General features: G+C 38.7%; 1 protein-coding gene and 1 long non-coding RNA gene across 6 annotated transcripts in view; one reads left to right on the top strand and one right to left on the bottom strand.

Annotated features, from left to right (window-relative positions):
* Positions 1-8,235: 8,235 nt before the first annotated feature.
* The window catches only part of PTGR3 (prostaglandin reductase 3), a 14,981-nt gene continuing 1,354 nt past the window's right edge, over positions 8,236-21,862 (bottom strand). Inside the window, exons 1-3 of one of the 5 annotated variants that reach the window (XM_072604080.1) lie at positions 19,563-20,049; positions 18,891-19,117; positions 8,236-11,180 (exon numbers count right to left, since the gene is read on the bottom strand). In XM_072604080.1, the coding sequence (XP_072460181.1) occupies positions 10,256-11,180; positions 18,891-19,117; positions 19,563-19,832 (1,422 nt within the window). In that variant the 5' untranslated portion in view covers positions 19,833-20,049 and the 3' untranslated portion in view covers positions 8,236-10,255. The other 4 variants (XM_072604081.1, XM_072604083.1, XM_072604084.1 and 1 more) reach the window with 4 other exon arrangements.
* LOC140500956 (uncharacterized) overlaps positions 21,510-21,862 on the top strand; it is a 617-nt gene continuing 264 nt past the window's right edge. Inside the window, exon 1 of the long non-coding RNA XR_011965989.1 lies at positions 21,510-21,699. This is a non-coding gene — a long non-coding RNA (uncharacterized lncRNA). The remainder of the gene's footprint in view (positions 21,700-21,862) is intronic.

The raw sequence follows: 21,862 nt of genomic DNA, 5'->3' as shown, positions 1-21,862 counted from the left end.
AATCCTGTTATTGTGATTATTGATATGATATATTGAAAAGCTCTGTTCCAAGACAATACTTCTTTCCTTAAGGGGAATGATTTCTGCTGTTACCTTTTTTTAAACCTTTTTTTAAAATTGATTTTTTAAAAAAGTGTTTTATTTTACTTTTAATTTTAAGAAATAAAATGAGCATTTTCCATAGCATAGTAAAATAAAAATGATGATTGCACATGAAACTGAAAATCTACTATGTACAACTTACTATTCCTTTTAAATATATAATAAAGTTATCATTTGAATTTCTTATTTTCTTTCCTCTCCTCCCCCACCCTAGAGATGACTACCATTGGGAACAAATATGTCATATGTACATACATGTATAATATGTATTTGTGTATATGTACGTATGTATGTATGTAAAATCATTCTGCACACACTTTTATTTATCCATTCTTTATCTGGATGCAGATAACATCTTCCTTCATAGCCCCTTTGTAGTTAATTTAGGTATTTATAATAGTCGAAATGACTTAGTCAAAGTTGTTATTAAAACAATATTGCTTTACTGATTCTCTTGGTTCTGGCTCATTTTTCTCTTTATTATTTTGTGCAAGTCTATAAACGTGTTTCTAACATCAATGAACTCATCATTTCTTATAGCACAGTAGCATTCCATCACGATCACATACCACAACTTGTTCAAACATTCTCCAATTGATGGGCATCATTGCAATTTCTAATTCCAAATTGGATTGAACTTTTAATGAAGACTAACCGTATGGTATTGTGGCTTCTTTCAGTTGACTTGATCAGGAAGAAATATGAAGCACTTATGAAGACAGAATGAGTTTGCCTCTTCAGTGGGCTAATAGTAAGATGTTATGCTCATAATACACATGTACTGAGGATTTTGAGAAGATTTAACACAGGTATGTACCACATGGTGAAACTCTAGCTCAAGCATTGATGTTTAATTGCTAGTATTCGGTGAGAGGTGGGCATAAGGTGGGGGAGGACATTGGCATAACAAAGAATTGACCTAAAATGACACAAAGAAAATATTAGTTCTGGGAAGGAACCTCTCATTTTAAGTCATGAGATATCAGAGAGGCAGTTTTGCAGTGTGAATAGTGTCTGGCATAGAACAGGGGCTTAACTTTTTGTTGAATTGACTAGGAAATTGAATTGGATTGTCTTGGTATTGGGAAGGTTAGGTTCAAACCCTGATTCTGACACATAATAGCTGAGTAACAATGAGTAAATCATATTACCTCTCAATGTCCCAGACAACTCTCTGAATAAATGACAAATTAGCATCTAATCCGGCACAGGTAGAGGGAGGTTCCACACTGGGAATCCCTACACTGATGAATTCACAGCTTTAGACCTTCTGTCCAGATGTCTGATGAAATGACAGTTCCTTCTCCACCTCCAATTTAGAAAGGCCTATAGGTCTAATTAGAGAAAAGAGGATTTTTTTTTTTTGCTATGGAACTTTAGGCATCATATTTCCTTTCGATATCTCCGTATCTTTTTAAATTTGCCACTGTGAGCATCACAGAGTATTCATACTCTTAGGTACTGTGGTCAGATGCCTTCGAAGTGCAAAGGAAGGTTGATTAATTTAAGGAACTTAAAACGTGGCTATAAAAGGCAGCCAATTTCATAGACACATTCTAGTTTTTGTCTTTAGGATTAATACCTACTACTTCCTCTTCCCCCTCCCTTCCCCCCAGGTTTTGTTTCAAAGAAGTGTGACCTGATGTTTTGTAAAGCAAAGATCTTTGGAGTCAGCGTAACCTAGTGGAAAGAGACTTGGGACTACATGTAATCTGGTCTTGTCTTTCCAACAGACTAAATTTGTTTCTTTGAGCAAGTAAATTATTTTGGCCTCAGTTTTCTCATTTTTAAAACTGGAATCATAACATCTTTCCTTTCCTGCCTAACAGGAACTATTAAAGGTTGTTTGGTATAGTGGGATAGAATGATTGGCTTCGAGTAAGGAAAAACTGGGTTCAAATCTAACAATTACTAGCCATGCCAGTGTGGCCAAGTCTCTTCACTTCTCTGGCACTCAGGCAATTCCATAGAGCTTATATAGTAACTCCCAGGTGGTTTGAAACCTACGCAGGTGGAGAGTATCCCACCATGAGGAAATAATAGGTCATAGGATCATAGATCTGGGATGGAAAGAGACTTTAGAAATCACTGAGTCTAGCTCCTTCATTTAAGAGATGATGAAACTAAGACCCAGGGAATGGCAATGATTTGCCCAAGACAGCACTGGTGGGATGGGACAGAGCTGGGATTCACTCCCACGGTTTCTGACTCCCAATCTAGCATTCTTTTCACTACACAATCCTCTACTGTGAGGACAAATGTTATACTCTCTGTGACCACATTAAGGCTTCAAGGGAATTCACAATATTACTTAGGGTGTAAAATAAAACATATTACTATTATGCCTATTTTTAAGGCATTTAAAAATAATCTTGTAATCATAACAAGTAAGCTTTAGTTATTGCCCCAAACTGGCATTTTCTCAGTTGGGGAGACATATTGAAATTTAACAGACATTTGGTGGTTTTTGCCTCGACATTATTGGATCCAACCAGATGTATCTGGACACAAGTCATTCTCTAAAACTTCAAACAAAACCCTGAAGCGAACAATTCAATTTCCAAATGTACATTCCACCAACATATAAAGGAACATTATTGTGACCAGTCCCAGGTGAGAAATGAGATTTGCTACAAAATGTGATTGCTTTTGATACACTTGCTCCCTGTGATGTGGTTGTTCAATGTTTAAAAAAACCAAAAAGCTGTTACTACTGGGAGAGTTGTCCATGTAAAGTTTAGTTTACGTTTATCATGCATACATTTAAAGAAAAAGTGGATATGGAGAGGACACAAAAACCAAGTGTTCAATGTCACGTGATTTCTGTGCCTCATTGGGCTGATACAACATTCGATGTAATTAACTTGATGAACTGCCTGCCCTAGTATGCACCTAATTAATTTTGAATGTAAAAAAACCAAACCCAATTTTTACAAAATGTTTCTTGAAGTCTTCTCTTAATATCCATTTCTCTCCTGGAAATTAGATATGTATTTGACATAAAAAGTGTTGTAATGTGCTATAATATTCTGAGTTCTCTTGGGCTTCAGAATTCTACTTCTAATAGATACATAAAATGATAGATCCTTGGAAGAAGTCTTATAAAATTTTCAAAGTGTGACCAGGGTACCCTTAAAGTCAAAACTAGTTTTATAATAATGCCCAAACATTTTAATGTCTAATATAATATAGATTGATATAACCCAAATAATCAAAAGCTCTTTGGGGGAGTCTAAATAGTTTTTGAAAATCTTAAGGAGTCCTCTGACCAAAAAATTTGAGAAATACTGATCTATTCCAACTCTCTCATTTGATAGAAATTTACAATAGTAAATTAATGCTGAATGGTTAGTTGTATATTTGGTTTTCTCCTCTTAATTCTAAGATAAAGATTGTTACAAGTACATTGCTACCATCTTAAATTCAATAGCACAAGCATAAACAGTAGATTTAGAAATATCTGATGATGATGATAATTACGGCTATGACAACAAAAGCTGGAGCCTGCATTTCTTAGAGAAAATGACACATGGATACCTTTTCTGAAAATTTTTATTGGAGTTGCAAGCGTAAAGTTACAGTCATCTGCTTCCCCTACCCCCATCCCCCCAAATCTAAATTAATGTTCAATTCAGTCAATCAACAAGCATTTATTAAACACTTACTATGTACCAAGCACTGTGCCAAGCATTCTGGGTTACAAAAAAAAACCAAACCAACAAAAAGCAAAAAACAACCCAAAACAGTCCTTGGCCCCAGGGAGCTTACTTTCTGAGAAAGACAACACATAAGAGGGAACTTGGGGACCTGGTAGAAAACTGCGGAGAACCTGAGGGTTCAACCACTGATTCCTTCAAGTCTTTGGTTTCCAAAGATCTGGTGGCACAGTTTGATCTGCTCTCCCAGATAATATAGGCTTACAACTCCTATTGGAATAATCATAGGATTAAAGACTTTCAAGATCCTCCAGAACAAACCTCTCATTTTACAGATGAGAAATTTAAAGCCCAGAAAGGGAATAGCTTGTCCAAGAGACATAGGTAGTAAATAATAGAGCCAGAATTCACATCAAGGCTTTCTGCCTTTGAAAATACAGTGATGTTTCCATTATACCATGGAGAGGTGAGGGGTATTAATGGGCTTTTACTCTTTCAGTCAGAGCTGTTATATACACATAAATACACACACACACACACACACATTCCTGCTAAGTAACTGTGTAAATAATGAGTTTGGTTCTCTGTTTTCTTTTTTCAATAAATACCACCAGTCACCTGCTAGAAAGACGTATCAGTTACAAAAGGGGCAATACAGGGATAGTCTAATGTAGTGATATTGAGATTGAAGAGCACAGTAAAACAAACAGAAGGATTCCTGCCTGCCATAGATTGACATAGAAAACTATATGTTAACATTATCTATGTCCTATTGTATTTTTACTTATTTTGTTAAATATTTCCCAATTAAATTCTAATCTGGTTTGCTACATGTGTAGGCCACCTGCAGTCCTCAGGCAGAGTGTTCAACATCTCTGTTTTAGTATATTGGAAAGGGCACCAGCCTGAGAGTCAGTAAATAGAACTAGATGTTAATCATGGCTCTGTTTCTAATTCGTTATATGGCCCTTGGGTTCAAAGGATCACAGATCTAAAGCCAGAAGGGGCTTCAGAGGGCACCTAATCAAATCTTGCCCATTTTGTAGATAAGGAACCTGAAGGTTAAGTTACTTGTCCAAGATCATATAGATAATGTCAGAGAAGAGATTTGAACTGGCATCCTTTGATTCAAGAGCCAGTGTTCTTTCCGTATCATTTATATCTCTAGTATGGAATTTTCCTTCTTTGTACGACAAGGGGTTTGGATTTCAGTGGCATCAAACTCAAATAGTAATAGACCCTCATAAGCTGCGTAATGACTTTTTGTTATTCAATCATGTCCCACTCTTCGCAACCCCATTAGGTATTTTCTTGGCAATGATTCTGGAGTGGTTTGCCATTTCCATCTCCAGCTCATTTTACAGATGAGAAAACTGAGGCAAATAGGGTTAAGTGACTTGCCCAGGGTCACCAGCTAGTGTCTGAGGCCAGATTTGAACTTAGGAAGATGAGTCTTCCTGATTCCAGGCTTGGCGTTCTATCTACTGAGCCACCTAACTGCCCTGCATAATGACTTAGAAAATCATAAATTAACATTATCTATGTGGTATTGTATTTTTATTTATTTAATACAATATTTCCCAACTACATTTCAGTTGGGTTCTTCAGCACTTGGGAGTTTTATGGTCAGTGAATTTGATACTTCTGGATTAGAAAATATCTATGTTTCCTTTCATTCAAACGCCATAATTTTTTTTACCTGCCCAAGAAGCAATTATTTACAGACCCCTCTCACTACTGTGGGGATCAAGCAGGCCTACTTCTTGTGATTTCCTACCCAGCACCAGGAGGGCAAAATGGAACCAAACACCCCAAATATACCTTTACCTTTCCACATTTTCCACTGACCAAAGGAACTGTTCAGTCACTCAGCTCCTTATCCAGGCAGGCCAAAAAAACCTACCTACTCTACTCTCCTGCCATATTGCTTCCATGAAACATTTCTTTGAACTCTAGGCACAAATGCTTCTTTTTTAATTGGATAGCACTAGTAGTCAGCAGGGTTTGTTTTAATTATTATTTTAATTTCATGTTGGCAGAAAGACACTGTAACATAGTGCCTTTCCAGGGAAACTTTTGCTTTTGGGGGCAGTTGAAAAATTCAGTTTTTGGCTTTCTGCCTCCCAGAACATATGAGGTATATATTAGTATCCCCAAACTGTTCTTCAAGTTCTACTTTACTGCTTGGAGAATTCATGAAAAATTTCATGAGTCTGATATTTCCCCTAGGGGTGCACTTTTAAAATCTAGAGAGTAGATCTAAAAAAAAAAAAATACAAAAGCCAGTTTTATTTATCCTGCATCAAAGTTTTGATTCCAAGACAGCATCTACTTAAAGTACATTTTTGATCATGTTAGTAATATCTCATCATTTATTTAAATATAGTTAAGAGAACTGCAAACCAATCTTAGAACATACATATTTGTATATTATTTCATTTGCTCTGAAAATAAATTATCTTGTAAAAAATTACATGGATTAATATATGCTTCTTTTCAACCTATTATCATCTTACGTTCAACAACTTGGATATTTTGCTCATTTTCCATGCATTGTCTACATAAATGCAATAGTTCTCATATTGAATACTGATTTTAATAATTGGCAGTCAAGATGCTAAATGCTTAGTGAAAGGAAAGCAGAATTTAGTGTTTTTTAAAATGTGGCTATAGACTAAAACAAGAATTTATAGATTGTTTCTTGTGTTTACAAGTTAGAATTTTCCTTCCTAGAAAAACCTCCAAATTTGGTCCTGTTCTCCAAGATTTTCTAGTTACTGAAAATCTAACATTGAAATAAAAATATATCAAATAAAATCTGCTAATAAATACAGAAAGATCATTTTATATCATAGATCAATGAGCCTATCTTCATCAAACAAGAAAAGGTAAAGAAATGTACAGAATGTTGATAGATACAGGGGACAGATGTTTTGAACCTTGGCTACATTTATGAAGCTTCCCTTTGGAAAGTATCTTCATACAAATCTGGTAGTACTTATTTTCCATTACTGCATTTTATTCTGAAAGTTTCTTATTTATTTAGGTTGGTCTTGATCTGTTAATTCCAACGAGTGGCATTCATCACGTATGTCTATTCACTGAATTAGTTTTCGATAAGGGGGTAAAAACCTTATCAATACCATTCAGTCTCTCCCTACCTTTTAATGGAAACCACCAACCTATCGAATTCATGTTAATTGGTAACTATGTGAAGGGGTTAAAACACTACATAGGTACAGATCCGGTGGCAATTACAAATGTTACTCAAATAAAAGCCAGAACAGGAAGCCCCCAAACAGGTCCCTAAGGCAGGCATCCGTCTTAAATGGTATCATTTGTCAAGTTTCCAGGATCTTGTGGTTGTGAACACAAAAAAGAGTTCTGTGCTGTACTCAGGACATTACATACTCATTAGTTAAAATGTTCCTGAAGTACATAATGCAGATTTTTTCTTTAATAAAAAGCAGCTACTTGCCATTTCCATGTATGCAAGATAAATGGTGGATAATCCACTAACTACCATTCAAAGACTCCCCCCCAATTCTATAGAAATCTTATTCTGATGAAGTATTATAAGAAGCATTTTATATGAACTCTATTGTGGAACTTCTTTGAGTCTTTTTAAAAAAATCTTTTCTGAGCAGCATGCATTATTTGGTTTTCCTGCTTAAATAGACTGAACTTAACAAGACAGTCATAATAAAAAGGGCCCAATGACATTTGTTTAGTTGGTATTTTTGCATGTAAAAAGTGCCCAAGAAGTCGAGTTTCATTTTCAGAAGCAGCAGTCTAATTGTAATTAATTGTTGAAAAGCCTTCATTTCTCCACATAGCAAGTGTATGAGAAGCGAGCTCCCCCCACGCTGCCCTGCCAATGACCTTATGGCTGACGTGAAGGGGAGGCCACACTGAGAATTGGGAAATAATTTATCCACCATGATTGTTCGTCCCTAGTCCCTTCTCTAAAACAAAGACTGACAATTGAACTGAATTATGGATGGTACTTTTGGTGATATGTAATATAGTCCAGTAAGGAAGGTGTTTGGACCATCAAACTTATTTCAGTTTGAACCATGATTCCAGAAGGGAGAAACTAATGTTGAACTGTGACCCTCAATTTACAAATCATTTTTCAAGAAAAAAAGTTTAAACACATTTTTGGTATTATCTGAATGGGTGAAATCACTCATGCTTGTTTTCGAAGAATAAATGAAAACAGTATGCATGGTAGTTTCCCACTCTTGGTGTGTGGGGGTGGGGGTGGGTAGGGTGGGGCACCATGAGAGTTTCAGTTTATATTTTATTTTAAACCTGGGCGTTTGGCTTTTCCTTCTTCTTCTTCCAGAGCTGAATTTAGCACATCCCCTCGAAACATAATAAATTTCTATTCTGTAGCTTAAGGGATCCATCAGTTAAAATGTTAGTCTTTCATCTTTATTACCCGCCCATTAAAATGAAAGAAACCGGGACTCACTTCAGTTTAGAAGAAGCAATTTAGTTGGTAATGTCCTTACTACTCAAGTCTTTACAAAGGCAGAAAGTGCATTATTGCTTATATTCACACATCTATCTGCATAAGAAGCAACTAAACCTTTCAGACACATACTATGTTAAATTTAATAATATTCTTTGATTAGATTATTTTATTACAACATTTTTCCATCACCAGTCATTTCCTGTACACAATTACATTCATAAAACCTGTTTTCCCCCCTTTGTTTGTGTGTCTAAAAGCAAAGAAAGCAGAGACTCTTTCCGTTTTGCTACAGCTGTTAGATCTGAAAGGGACAGATTAATATCCAACCTCCACATTGGATGGGGTTTTCTTGTACTCTGCACCAGTAACCCTTTGCTATAATGAGCACACAAAGAGCCTCACATGAGGCTGCTCCTCTTCCTCATAACTCAAAAGCGTCACAGCGGCAATAGCCTCTAGTGCTATCTGTCTTTAGTGCAGTTGTGACACTTCGGCGTGATCCATAATTTGGCAGCTATTTACCGTGACATTTCCCTTCAGTGCAGCCATAACATTCAGTGAAGCCATTATTTGGTTCCATTTACCATATAAATTGTATTGTTGTGCATGCATGCTAGCAGCTACATTAGGTACCTGAAAATGAGTAAATCTTGTAAAATAGATACTAACAGCCATTCAGCAGGAGAATTTCTTTCCTCCTCAGATTGAAGGAAAGAAAATAATATTTTCAAATATGGATACAAACTTTTCCCTGAGCAACTTTAATTATACTGTATATGATATGACAGTTACACTTGCCTATAACACTTAAAAAAAAATATGACCTGGTAGAGATTTACCTTACTCTGGAAAGGCATTTTGAAATTCCAGCACAACAATTAAATTAGAAGCAAGTTCATTAGTGTGTTGAAGGTTAAAGGCAAGTCCATGAGCTTCAGACCGATGTGATTTAGAAGACATAGAGGCACATAGCCAGCTTCTGATCACATCCATTGTTACTTGCCATAGGAGGTAGGTGGCTGCAGGAAAGTGCTGGTGGTGAGTGAAAGGATCCATCCCTTCTTACCAACATCAACATGGCATTTTGAGTTATCAGAGCAGACAGAACCAGTTACTGACCACAGTTTCATGTGTTTCTATTATTGGCAATATTATGATTTAATTCCCACCCTACCCCCAACACACATGTGGTAAATTTTGCTCTTAATTTGCTTTTTATTATTTAAGTCCCTAGTGTGCACAAAACTCTTTAATATACCCTTTATGCCAAACAACAACAAAAAATCTATCGCTATTGACTGCTTTTTTAATCAACGTTTTTTTCCCTTATATTTTCTGTATCTTGTCATCATTTAAACACTTGCTGAGCATATACCATGTTTTCCTCTAATGAATACAAAGTGTTGTGATCCTTTTATTTTCTTGTAATTCTACAGAATGTGTCCTTTGTAATGAATTTTCAAAGCTATTTTTTAAAAGAGAAACTTCTTCCAATGCCTTCAGATTACATGTAAATAATACTATGGTATATTTCGGAAGGACACTTGTGGTTACATATATTTGTTACTAAGATAATCAATTTCTCTTTCCTTGAGAATCTCCAACTGCCCCTATGTATGGAATACTTTTTACCATGAATGTTAAGTGACACTTAAGAAAAATAAAAGAAAAAAATAATCTAGCGTTTTCAAAATTGCTTTTTAAATCTCAAACTGAAGACCGATTAGAACAGATCAGATTCCCAGAACAAATGAAGAATCTAGTATAAAACTGTTTGAGATTATGTAAACTAAGGAATCAAATATAGGCACTTAAATATTCTCAGCCACTGACACAGTATGTTTTATTTAAACTCCTTCTTTAAGTGAGAAAAAGAGAGAAACCTGTTCATTAACACCTTATTGCTTTCTAAAAAAAAAATTCTATCCACTCTCAAATAAAATAAATTGTTTTTAGTAATTCTGGGGCATAAAGTGTCCATTTTCTTTCTCTTTTGATTTATATCATTGTTCTGTTTTTACAGCTTACTGTTGACAGAGTGAGGTAATTCAACTACAACTTTTCCAGTGTTTTTTCCCATGTACATGTAATCTACAGCACGGAATATAGACTCCAAGCCAATAAACTTGCCCCCTGGAGACAAGTCTCCAAGGTCCACCTCACAAACCAGTTCTTGACTTTCATACATCTTGAGCAAGTGGTCCATGGCCTTTCGATACTCAGAAAGGTAATGGTACAAGAAGAAACCGTGGACACTGGCAGATTTCTTCAGCAGTTTGCCTGGCAAAGTCCCTGCTTTAATAGGCGAAAGGCCAGTAGAATTTTGGTAGCCAGAGATATACCCAATAATTATCAAGCGCCCTTTGATAGCTAAGGCGTTGACAGCCATGTCAAACATCTCTCCACCAACAGATTCATATACTAGGTCCACACCTTCTGGGTACTCCCTTTTAAGGACAGCACCAACATTCTCAGTCTTATAGTTGATGGGAAGGTCACAGCCGATAGATTTCAAAAACCCAGACTTTTCAGCAGAGGAGCAGGTTCCAATTACATGGCATTTTGCCTTCTTTGCAAGCTGCACGGCAAACTGTCCAGTCCCCCCAGCTGCGGCTGTCACCAAAACTTTCTTCCCCTCAGACATTTTTCCAAGCTCCTTCAGACTGATGTATGCAGTAGTGCCACTTAGAAGCAAGGTAAGGTACTCAGGTTTCACAGTGGGTACTGGAATTGCCACTTTGGCGGGCACGACTGTATATTCAGCAAAAGAACCATTTGACAAGTAAGCCACAGTTTGACCAATTGTGTACTGGGCACTAGCAGTGAGGCCTAAGGCTACTACCTCCCCAATACCTTCAAAACCTAAGTCAAATGGAAGCTTAAGTGAAGCATCATAGCGACCAGCTGAGAAGTTTATGTCAGACGCATTAACACCAACAAATCTAGAAGAAAACAAAAATAGGTTAAGATATTTTCTTTGTTAAGAATTTTAAATGTCATGTGGAAAATTTTTTCTGATTAAAGCTATTAAGGAAGGGGTAACCACAATATACATTCAGATACATTTTTTGGAAAAAAAAAAAAACAAACCCAAAAGACAACCCCCCCAACTCAGTTCTGTAAAACTAAAGAGAAAATTAAACACACATTAGTATAACAGTGATTTTAGATCAAGCTTTTGGCATACTTTAGGGTTTCATCAGCCTAGAAATTGTTCCACATAATTTCTAAACCCCAAGAAGTTATTTTTCCCCAGCATGCCAATTTTTTAAAAAAGGAAAAAAAAAGAAGAAGAAAAACAAACCTCTAAGTCCTCCTAAGCCTTACACTACATAGAAATTTCATATGTGGGTATGGCTTGAAAATTAATAGACCTCTTACCAAAGATATAAATGCAACACTATGGGATAAAACATATATAAGGAAGTAGACTTGTATTGATTTTGGCAACAAATTAATACTTCAGATAATATTAATGACAATGATATTATCCAGGATTGATGTGATGTACAAGGTCATTGGCTGCAGCATGTTACTGTAGAGAAGCTTTAAAAAATGTTGGGAGTGGTTACAGCAAATTTTTCTTTTTGATTTCTTGAATTCCAGTGTAAAAAACAAGCAATCTGATTAATTAAATCAAAATAGTCTCAAAAACATTTGGAATGTTGAATACCCAGTGTTTTTTTAGTCTTTTTCGGATGAAAAGGAATGCCAGTTCTCTCTCTCTCTCTCTCTCTCTCTCTGCATATATATATGTATATAAACATACACACATATATGTGTGTGTATATATATATAATATATGTATGTATATTCTCCACCTCAGTGAGAGGCATAGATATAAGATGATTAATACCAGATGATTACTTTCATTTTGCTATCAGGATTTAATTTAATTGGAGGGGTTTTATTTTTATAAGGATTTTTCATCTTAGTAGAGCTCATAACAAAAATATCTTGATATATACAGAAAAAAAAGAATTAGATAACCAGAATTAGAAAATGTCAGGAGACAGCTCAGGCATGTTACTGAAAAGCCTTAAAAAATACCATTTCCACTTGTAGTAAAATGAGAAGATTACAGTATCTGGTGGCACGCAGAAATCTGTAAGTATGTCATTTTCAAAGGATTCATTTCTAATTGTCACAGTAAGCTAAACTGTCCAGGGCAAGGGGGACAAGTAATATTCAAATACAGCCAATAAGCCTTGTGTTTTAAAATGCTATGTATTTCTATATCGTACGTATATAGATATAAGCACTGACATTTACATATATAATAATGAGATCTCATAAAATTATTTTTGCCTCTATTAGGTTGGTTTCACAAGTCAGCACAACACACATAAGGTCCTATTAACCTGCTACTTCATTTCCTACATTTATCTGATGCAGAAGAATGGAAAGTGGTTAAAATGACGATTTTTCCTTTTTCTAATTTGACCCATGATAACTACATTCTGTCTTTAGAGAAGAAAAACATCTGTTATCTTGCCCTTAAATTTACACAGTTCCCAAGGTCCACTCTCACCTACTCTACTACTCTCTATCCCACCACATCTCAAAAAAAAAAAAACAACCCAGAAAAAAAAGAAAGAAAAATAAAAGATTAGCTTCTAGAAAAGACCATGGACCTTCAAGGACATCACCGAGAGACCTGATAATAGCCAAGTTGCAAGGTTTATTGGTATCTCTGCTTTAGATTGCAAAGCAGCTTTAAGGAAAGGATTATAGCAATAGAGAGAATTTTGGGTGGGGTTTCTTTCTTTTTTTTGGTGGAAAGGAGAGGGTTACTACTATTGTAACCTAATGTTTTCTCCTCTTTGCCTAGTTTCTCAAAATTAACCCTTCCTATGCCAGTACTAGATCAACACCCTAAAACCTTGTTCTAGTGCTGGCCTATTTAACACTCTCCCTTATTTCTTCAAAGCCCTAAACTGGGTGGGAGTGATTTTAATGCTGTGAGATTCCTTCCAGGGCACAGGCAGCCTTTGCTCTAACTTTCTGGTATAGTACTCCACACCCACTGGTTTCTCTCAAACGTTTTAAATATGTTGCTCTTCAGGTGTCTGGTCACATCTGTATAGGGGTGGAGGGGGAAGGATGAAGAGGAGGAGAAAAACAAAACAAAACTGCTATTTCTTTTCCCCACCTTTCCTCGGTAACAGCTCTTACCCCCCATTTCTCTATAATTCCACTCAGAGGTGAAGGCAGAAGAAAAGGGAAGAAAGGAAAATAACGCCATGAAGACTCATAAAAGTAAGTCAAAGTCTTGGAAATGGAGATAAGAAGGGCAAAATGGAGGCTGTAAGATGTGGCTAAATATCTGGGAGTCTGTTTGTTAGAGCCTAGGAGTTGAGGAGGTGGCCTACAATTACCTTTTTGGATGTTAGCTGAAAAAAGAAAAATAAAATAACACCCAAAGCATTTATAATATTAGCATCAATATCAGGATAGTAACAAAAACAAAAACAAGATGAGATCCCAAATCTTTTTTCTTAACTTTTACTTCCACACACCAACAGTGGTGGCACTACCTTCACTCTCTCTGTCTGTGGGGGGCTGGCACTGCTGAAGCTTGATCCCTAGGGAGTCCCAAGAAGAAGGAGAAAAGATGGTAAAGACAAAGATTTCAGTGGCAGAAACAGGGCATGAGAAGGTCCTGATTTTGGTTATCCACCTTATTTACGTTCTGTCTTAAGAGACTTGTCAACCGTCTTTTTCCTGTTATACCCCCTATTCCCATTAACACTACCACAAGCTTTTAAAACAAAGAATAAAATACTTAAAAGTCTGAGCTCTGGTCTAATGAGAGAGGTGTCCTGCTGGGTTGGGGCTCCGTGAAAAAGGAGAAGAGTGGGCAGACAGTCAAGGATGCTAATATTAGGCGCAGGGTGAGGTGAGACCCCTTCAGATTACAGAGACATTTCAATTCAACTCTCTAGCCCTTTCAATCTTTTCCCTCCTGGTGACCATTTCAGCCATGGTTCCATAAAGAGCCACATCTTGCATCTTTTCTGTGGCTTAGCTGAGGGAGAAACATGATAAAGGGGGAATGGGTGAGGGGATGCAAAGAAATAGAGCACGTGCTGGGGGTAATGTTGAGGCAAGAAGCAGCTCAGGCAATCTAAGCTATTTCTTTTTTTTAAGTCGGGTCTGCAAATACACATGAGACTAACAGCTCATAAGTTTTCAGGGGTAAAAGGAGTGAGGAGGGAGGTGCCGTGCATTCACTGTATACTCTTTGCCAGTCTTTTGACTTTAATTTTTGGTTTTGCGGCTCTCTCTTTCTGCCCTCCTCCCCCACTACACTCCAATCTTTTAAAGCTGCTTCCTTCGTGTGAAAAGATTCTTTGGGCCAGTGGGCTACCAACCCTCTTATTATCCAATCCCCATATTTTCCAATCCTCCTAGAAGTCCACCCCATACATCCTTCAGTGAGGATTCACCCTCCCCTCTTTGGTTTTCCCCTCCCCATGTTCAGATGATCAAATGCAGCAGTTTAAGGGAATCATGTTGTCCAGAGGCCTCCCTTGCTTACTTTTTGCCATTTGAGGGTAGCTAAGAGGAATTCTCTTAGACCACCAGCTACCTTCATTTAAAAACTAGAAACAAGTTCAAGAGCATCAAGAAAGAGATGAAAAGATTGGGGGTAGGGGAAAGCAAGGATTGGCAAAGATAGAAAACAAGAAAACTGAAATAAAGAAATTCTACAAGGGGACTGCAATAGTTTGCTAACGTCTCTATTTCCACGACTCCTTCCCAAATTAAAATGTGTTCATTTTAATGTGTGAGTCTAGCAATTTGATTGAATCGGCTTTTTTAAAAATTGAAATTTAGGAGCACTAGAAAAAAGCACAGGTTTTTTTTTTTTTTGGTGCTAGCTTTTCCCAAATAATTATACACTCTTCTTGAGTCACTCAGTTTATTTATACTAAAAAGTGTTGAACCCCTTCGTCTTGTTTATTGTGAAAATAGGATGATCTTGCAGAGGGGAGGGGAAAAACTACTCTATTAGTAAAAAACAAAATCCAAGACAAATCCAGAGCAAAAGCCCTAAACACAGGAAGACAAAACAAAGTCATCCACAGACCATTTAAAAGCCCGGATATTTTTTTTCCTTACTGTAATCAACAAAACATGCATCAAAAAATTAAAAAAAATCTCACCACCTTCTTTGGTATTTTAACAAATTCTCTGATCAATTATCTGAAACCTCAGCAAAGACATCGTTTAAAAATATTTTTGAAACGAAATAAATTGTTTTTACAAAAAGCTCAAGGACAGCATATAACAAACTATGGGTGGTGGGTTGTTTTTTTTTTAAACATTGATACAGAAAAGGAGGGCAGTGGGAGTTGTCCTCCACAACATAACAAGGGAAGGTGAAAATTGGAAAATGACTTTTATGGCATAAATATGTACCTTTAGGACTTTATGTCCTCCTCTCATTCTCCTGAAATGACAAAGTTTAGTGTTCTAAATCGATTTCTAGTTTAAAAGCATTTCTCTTTGAACAAAGATTTTAGCTGTTTCTCAGTTCAAATGAAATAAGATGGGCAAATGGCTTCCTCCAAAAAAAAAAGTTAGAAAGAAAAGAAAAAAAAGCAAAACACTATCTTATGTATTTATAAAAAGGGGAGAGGGGCTTATGTATTAAATCATCAATTCCAAATCATATTTTATAATAAAAATGAGGGTTGTTTGCATAAAATTTCAATCCAATTAATAATGTTCAGGAGGTGGATTACCATTAAAGTGAACAAACCGCCAATAAATTATTAAAACTACATTTTATTTTTAAAAATCCTATAGGATGCCATCTCCACTGAAATTGGCTTGCGAGATGAAATTAATTGAGGGATTTTTCCTACTCTTTGGGGAGGGAGCAGGTTTTCCAAAGCGGCAACGACAGTGAAGTAGAGAGGGGGAAAGTGTGTATGTGGGCGGAGAGAGGGACGAATTGGTCCCTTTCTCTTCCTGTGGCAGCTCCGGAGGAAAAAGTCTGTTCTAACAATTTTATTTTTTTAAACAAATATTTATATTAAGTAAAATGCTCTATATTTGAGAGAAAAATTAAAAGGCATTTAATCCAAGCTGGTGACCTTCAAACTTGTGGTTTACATTCTGATAAACTGCATCTGGGATACAAAGTTACTTAAATCCTGGGAACAATCCTATGTAACCCTCATTCAGCAGAGCTGTCCCCTCAGTCTGCTGGGCAGACACCATCAGGCAATGCCTGAGAAGTCCCCAGGGGAAGAGGGAGACAGGAGAGGGGAGGGGTCTGACAGGGAAAAAAACATACAAGTAACCAGTTAAAATTCATAGGTAAAAGGTGGTGGTGAAGGAGTTGAGGTGGTGATGAATGCCAAACAGCCGTTTCCCCCATCTGAGAGACACAGCCTGAATAGTCTATATGTGTAACTTCTCACAGTCTTCTCCCACTTTCATCTCCCAACCTCATTCAAAAAGTGAGACTGTCTAGCCTTTGGGTGTTGAAGGTGCTTGGAGTTTTCAGCTATTACTATTCTTTGTAGGAGAGAGAGGCTACCGGAGAGCATGAACCCTCAATACATCGGGTTAAAGTTTTACAGGACAATTTAGCTTCCACTCTAATGCTGGTTCTCATCTCTTCTTTGCTCCCATTTATAAATATATATGCACGTGTGTGTGTGTGTGTGTGTGTGTGTGTGTATTATGTATATAATATATATTAAGTATATGATATCTCTAAATTCAAGCACAAAACCAATTTTTCTTAAACATGGGAAAAAGGGGTTCTCTCCCTAGTACAGCCCTTTTCTTTAAAATCTAAAGTCCGGACATTTCATTACACAATGAAGTAGATTCATTCATTACAGTTCCATTTTCAAACTTGCAGACTTGGTAATTAACGAGAAATCTCTCAAACAACCAGACACCCTCACCCAACCCAAGCCATTACTTCCACCCCTCCGAGGACTGAATTACCCACAGCAATCCCAACAGGATTTCCAAAAGTTTTTACAGCTCTCACTCTTCTAACGGTATATCTATCATCCTACGACTTCTTAAATCACCCAGAACTATTTTAAAAGTCTGGTACTATTTACAAAATGGAGAGATAAAAAGTCACATTAGGCACTTTAGGGAAACGCACGTTGTGTTCTCGAAATCTTAGGTATGTATGAACCAATCTCGAGATCGGGCTACAATATCTGCAGCAGAATATTTAAAACACCTTAAAATCTCCGTTTAACCCTCTCATTCCCCATCAGGGTATTTCATTAAAAACACGCAATCCCTTAACAATTCAAATTGCATTTCACAGACATGGAGATGTTTCATCAGCACTACATTTTCTAAAAAGTGGTACGGCTGGATATTTTGGGGATGACAGTACGAAGAAGCCTCCTATATAGCTGCACAGTTTATGGGAAGGAGGACCAAGGTAATGGCAGTGACTAAGACCGCTATGAGTGACAGGGACAGGATGGCATTGACAGACTGTTTGGGAGTCCTCTCCTGTTGATTCACTACTTACTAAAGGTTAGTGAGGTGGAGAAAACATCGAGGAGGGTGAGAATGGGGGGCACAGGGTTAGAACGGACAGACACACCAAGACTGTAACACAGGGACTTTCCAATGGATGTGTAGACAACTGTAAAGCACGTGCACACAACAAATGCAGTTATGTTCAGTGTATTCAGAAAGAGAAAACACACACACACAAACCCCCCAAACTCGACTATCTATCCTGCAGACGATAAAGACACAACAGATACGGGGTGGATGCATCAGAACCAATACGCAGAATGCATGGATTTTATATGACAGGGGTAGACAATAACCAAACAACATTGATAAAAAGCATAAGCAGATGTACATCAACACACTCACGACACAGACACCACAGCAAAGCTTCCACAAACCTGGGAGGGACAAGGAAAAGACATCCTGCTTTCTCAGCCTCTTCCTGTATACTTTACATAAAATCGCTGGTTTATTTCCATGTTGCTCCTTCTCATTCCTAAAGATTATAAGTCAAATAATGGAGAATGTGTATGTGTCAGTGTGTGCATGTGTCAGTGTGTGCATGTGTCAGTGTGTGTGTGTGTATGTGTGGTGGGACGGGAGGGGAGCTTCCCCTTCTGGGTCGCGTTTGTTTTATTTTGGGGGTGGGGAGGGGAGGGGTAAGGCGGTGGGGGAGGGGAGGGGAATCCCAAATTAAAACAGCCCCGAAAGTATCAGGACATTCTGGCAGCCGATATTCACAACAACAACAATAAAATTAAATTAACATTCGCCAGATGGCGGCTGGTACAACTTTATAGGATCATAGTAAGTCAGTCTGGATGTATGAGAGAGACACACTGAGAGGCAGCAAAGATGAGAGTGAAAAAGTGGGGGAGAGACAGAGAGAGAGAGACAGAGACAGTGAGAGGGAGACGTAGACAGAGAGCACAGACGGCAACAGTAAAAGACATTTTTTTTTTTAAGAGATTGGGAAATTAAGAGAGAATGAGAAAAATTGAAAGTAGGACCACAATGAGTTTTGCTAAAGACAAGAACTCGGGAGTAAACCAGGACAGGAGGCACAAAAGGGAGAAGGCAAGGTTTTAGTAGTGCAGGGGTGAGAACGCTGGGGAAGGACCCCCGTTCCAGCTCACCTGTTTCGGACGAGGAGGTCTCCGTCCCCTGGGAGGGGCACCGGGCAGTCCCGAAGAAGGGTAACGGCTTCTTTGAAGTTGGGGCTCAGCTGGGTCACTACCAGTTTCTGCATGAACTTGGAGATGGAGGAGCCCTGGAAATCCAGAAAGTGGCGTGCATAGGACATGTCCACGATAGGCCGGGCGGTGGCAGGGGAGGTTGGCAGCCGGGGATCAGCGTGGCAAATCTGCGGGCGGAGTGGCCGCGGCGGCGGGTGCATTGGCAGTGCGGAGCCCCGGCACCTCGGCCACAGAGAAGCCCCACTCCTTACAATTGCAGTAGCAGCGAGAGCAGCAGCAGTCGCCCTCATCGCCCCCCTGCCCGCGACCTCCTGTCTTTCCTTCTCACCTATACAACCTTTGCCCAAGTCCCCTCCCCCTCTCCTCCACACACATTCACACACACACACACACACACTCACTCTCTCCAAGCCCGGATCTTGCACAGCACAGAAGCTGTTTTCTTTCTTTTTTCCCCCTAAGCAGAGGCAGGTCTGCCCCTCCTCCACACTCTCCTCCCCCACTTTGACTCAAAACCCCCTCCCTTTCTTCCTATTCTACACCCTATCTCCCCCCACCCCAAAGTCCTCGAGAGAGAAAGGGGTTCGCGATCTCGCTTCCCTTTTTCCTTACGAGATTTGTGTATGTAAATACAGCCTGCGCAATGAAGCCGCCCTGCCAGCCTGTTGGCGTTCTCCTCGCGCACACAACTCCGAAACAACGGACGCCCCCACGCCACCCTCCTGGGCTGTTCCTCCGTGCAGCCTCGAACTTGAAATGACCAAGTTCAGCTCGCTTGCCCCGGACCCTGGCTAGGAAAAAAAAACTCAAACACACCTCCTTCCAAAAAAAAACAGTCAAGTCTTGCGAAACCTCTCTGATCGCCGCTGTGCCCGTGTGCATGCACACCCATGGGTGCGAACCTAAAATCTCAGCCACACCCTGACACACAACCCCCCTACACTACACACATCCCCCCTACACTACACACATCCCTGAGAATCTAGACGATCGCAACGGTGCAGCCGGGGAGCTCTGCCACTGCTCAGTGTACGGGAGAAAAATGTGCCCCCCCCACTCCTGCAAGCGACTCCTTCTCGCCTCCCCCCCTTCCACATCCACTTCTCCTTTAATGTTTCTGGTTTGTTTTGTTTTGAAATCTGCACGCCAAGGGATTCTATCTTCCCACCCTTCCAAGAAATGCGCCGGATATCCCTACTGCTCTGTACTGTCTCAGTATTAAGAAAAAAAAAAAGGATGAAAAAAAAAAAGACGGATTGCACTCCTCTGAACAGAAAAGGAGAGAAAACAAAATGATAAGATCAATAAACCCGGAGTGCAGAAGTTGTAGCTAATCTAATGTTGTTATTAGAAGCTGCAGAAGAGCTGGGGCTGCTGTCACAGGCGCCTCCCCTTCCCGTGCGAAATGTTCACTTCCTTGCAAGGTGGTACGAATCAACCCAGAGCCACTTAGCAACCACCAGCAGAGCGGTGATCTTGGGCAGGGGGAGAGCATCTTAGTTTAGAGAACGGTGGCCGCCCTATTCACTGGGTCCTTAACTTCTTTCCAAAAAGAAAAGAAGGTCCCCGCTGAATGTTCTGGTAATGATTACTATTTGGGGGTGGACGGTGCATCATTTATCTCCCCTTCCAGTTCCCCCTCCCAACCCTTTCACGTCCCAAGAAAGTATCTTGAACTTAGTTTCTTTATTTATTTTGGCCTGGCTTTCTCGTTTGCCCATTAGTGTTCTAAGTAGCTTCTGCACGATTTGCCACTGGGAGAAAAAGCACATGTTGGAAGCCAGTGGGCCAAATTCCCAGAGCACATAAACATGTTGAACTTCTAGGTGGTGATGCCGAGGGAGTTAATTGAATTGGAGATGTTGCAATGATGTATGAAGAGTTCATTTTATAACTCAGCTAGAATGATGTCCAGTACTATGGTGTCAATTCACTTCTTAATTGCTTGCTATTGACCAAAAAATCAATTCACTTTTCATAGAGGAGCCAAATTAAGTATTTTCAACAGTCTTTTATGATGAACTAGGTCTATGGTGTAAAATTTTGCATATTTAAAATAACCAGAAAAATATCCATTTTTTTTTGCAGTATATGAAATAGAATTTATCAACATGCCCCCCAAACTCCAATAAAATCCCCAAACACCCCACCCTCCCAATCCCTCAAAGCTAAGAAGTCACAACAAATGGGAAAGGGGGCTACAATCTCAAATACAGGGGTCCGTGTGTGTGTGATGAAAAGACAACCAAAGAAGCTATCACATGCCTTTTAAACCAGTAGAAAGTAGATTTCTGCCTAAGTTGGTTTAGAATATTAGTAAGTGGATTATAATCCCCAAATGTCTGCCTCACATGTGAAATCTCTTATATTATGCTGTATTAAGACTTCTTTTTCTGTCATATTGTTTAGCCCTAGGAAAAAAAAAAGAAAACAAAGCAATTAAAAAGATTGACAGGTATGGTTTGTGTGAGACCTATTTGTAATTGTCAGGGTGACGTTGGCAAGAGGGGGAGGAGTAAAATCTGAAGCAGGAAAAGCAGCTCGATGTGTCTGTCTATCAGTTGAGACTGTCTGAAAGCTCTGGGATCTGAATGTGTGTTATATTTCACTGAAAAGAGAAGAGAGGGAGAGTGGATCTCTTTCTCTCCCAGGAGTTTAAAGGGGGGGAAAACAGTTCATGTTCATCTCTCCCACCTAGTGAATGCCTTCTCTTCGCCCCCTCCCCCCCCCTTTTGCACACACTTTCCCGGTTGGTGGCTTTTTTTTCTTGTGTGTTTTTTGAAAAGGGGGGGTGTGCTTTTTGTATTATGTGTGGGTTTTTTTTTGTTGTTGTTGAAGATCAAGATCGACCAAAAAAACATGATAAAAATATGTTTTCATTAAATTTAGTATTCGAAGAAACTGCGATCTTG

This window comes from Notamacropus eugenii, chromosome 4, assembly GCF_028372415.1.
Source record: "Notamacropus eugenii isolate mMacEug1 chromosome 4, mMacEug1.pri_v2, whole genome shotgun sequence".
In the NCBI taxonomy this organism is placed as follows: Eukaryota; Metazoa; Chordata; class Mammalia; order Diprotodontia; family Macropodidae; genus Notamacropus; species Notamacropus eugenii.
The sequence above is the reverse complement of the archived record's forward strand: the minus strand, read 5'-3'. Positions and strand labels throughout refer to the sequence as shown.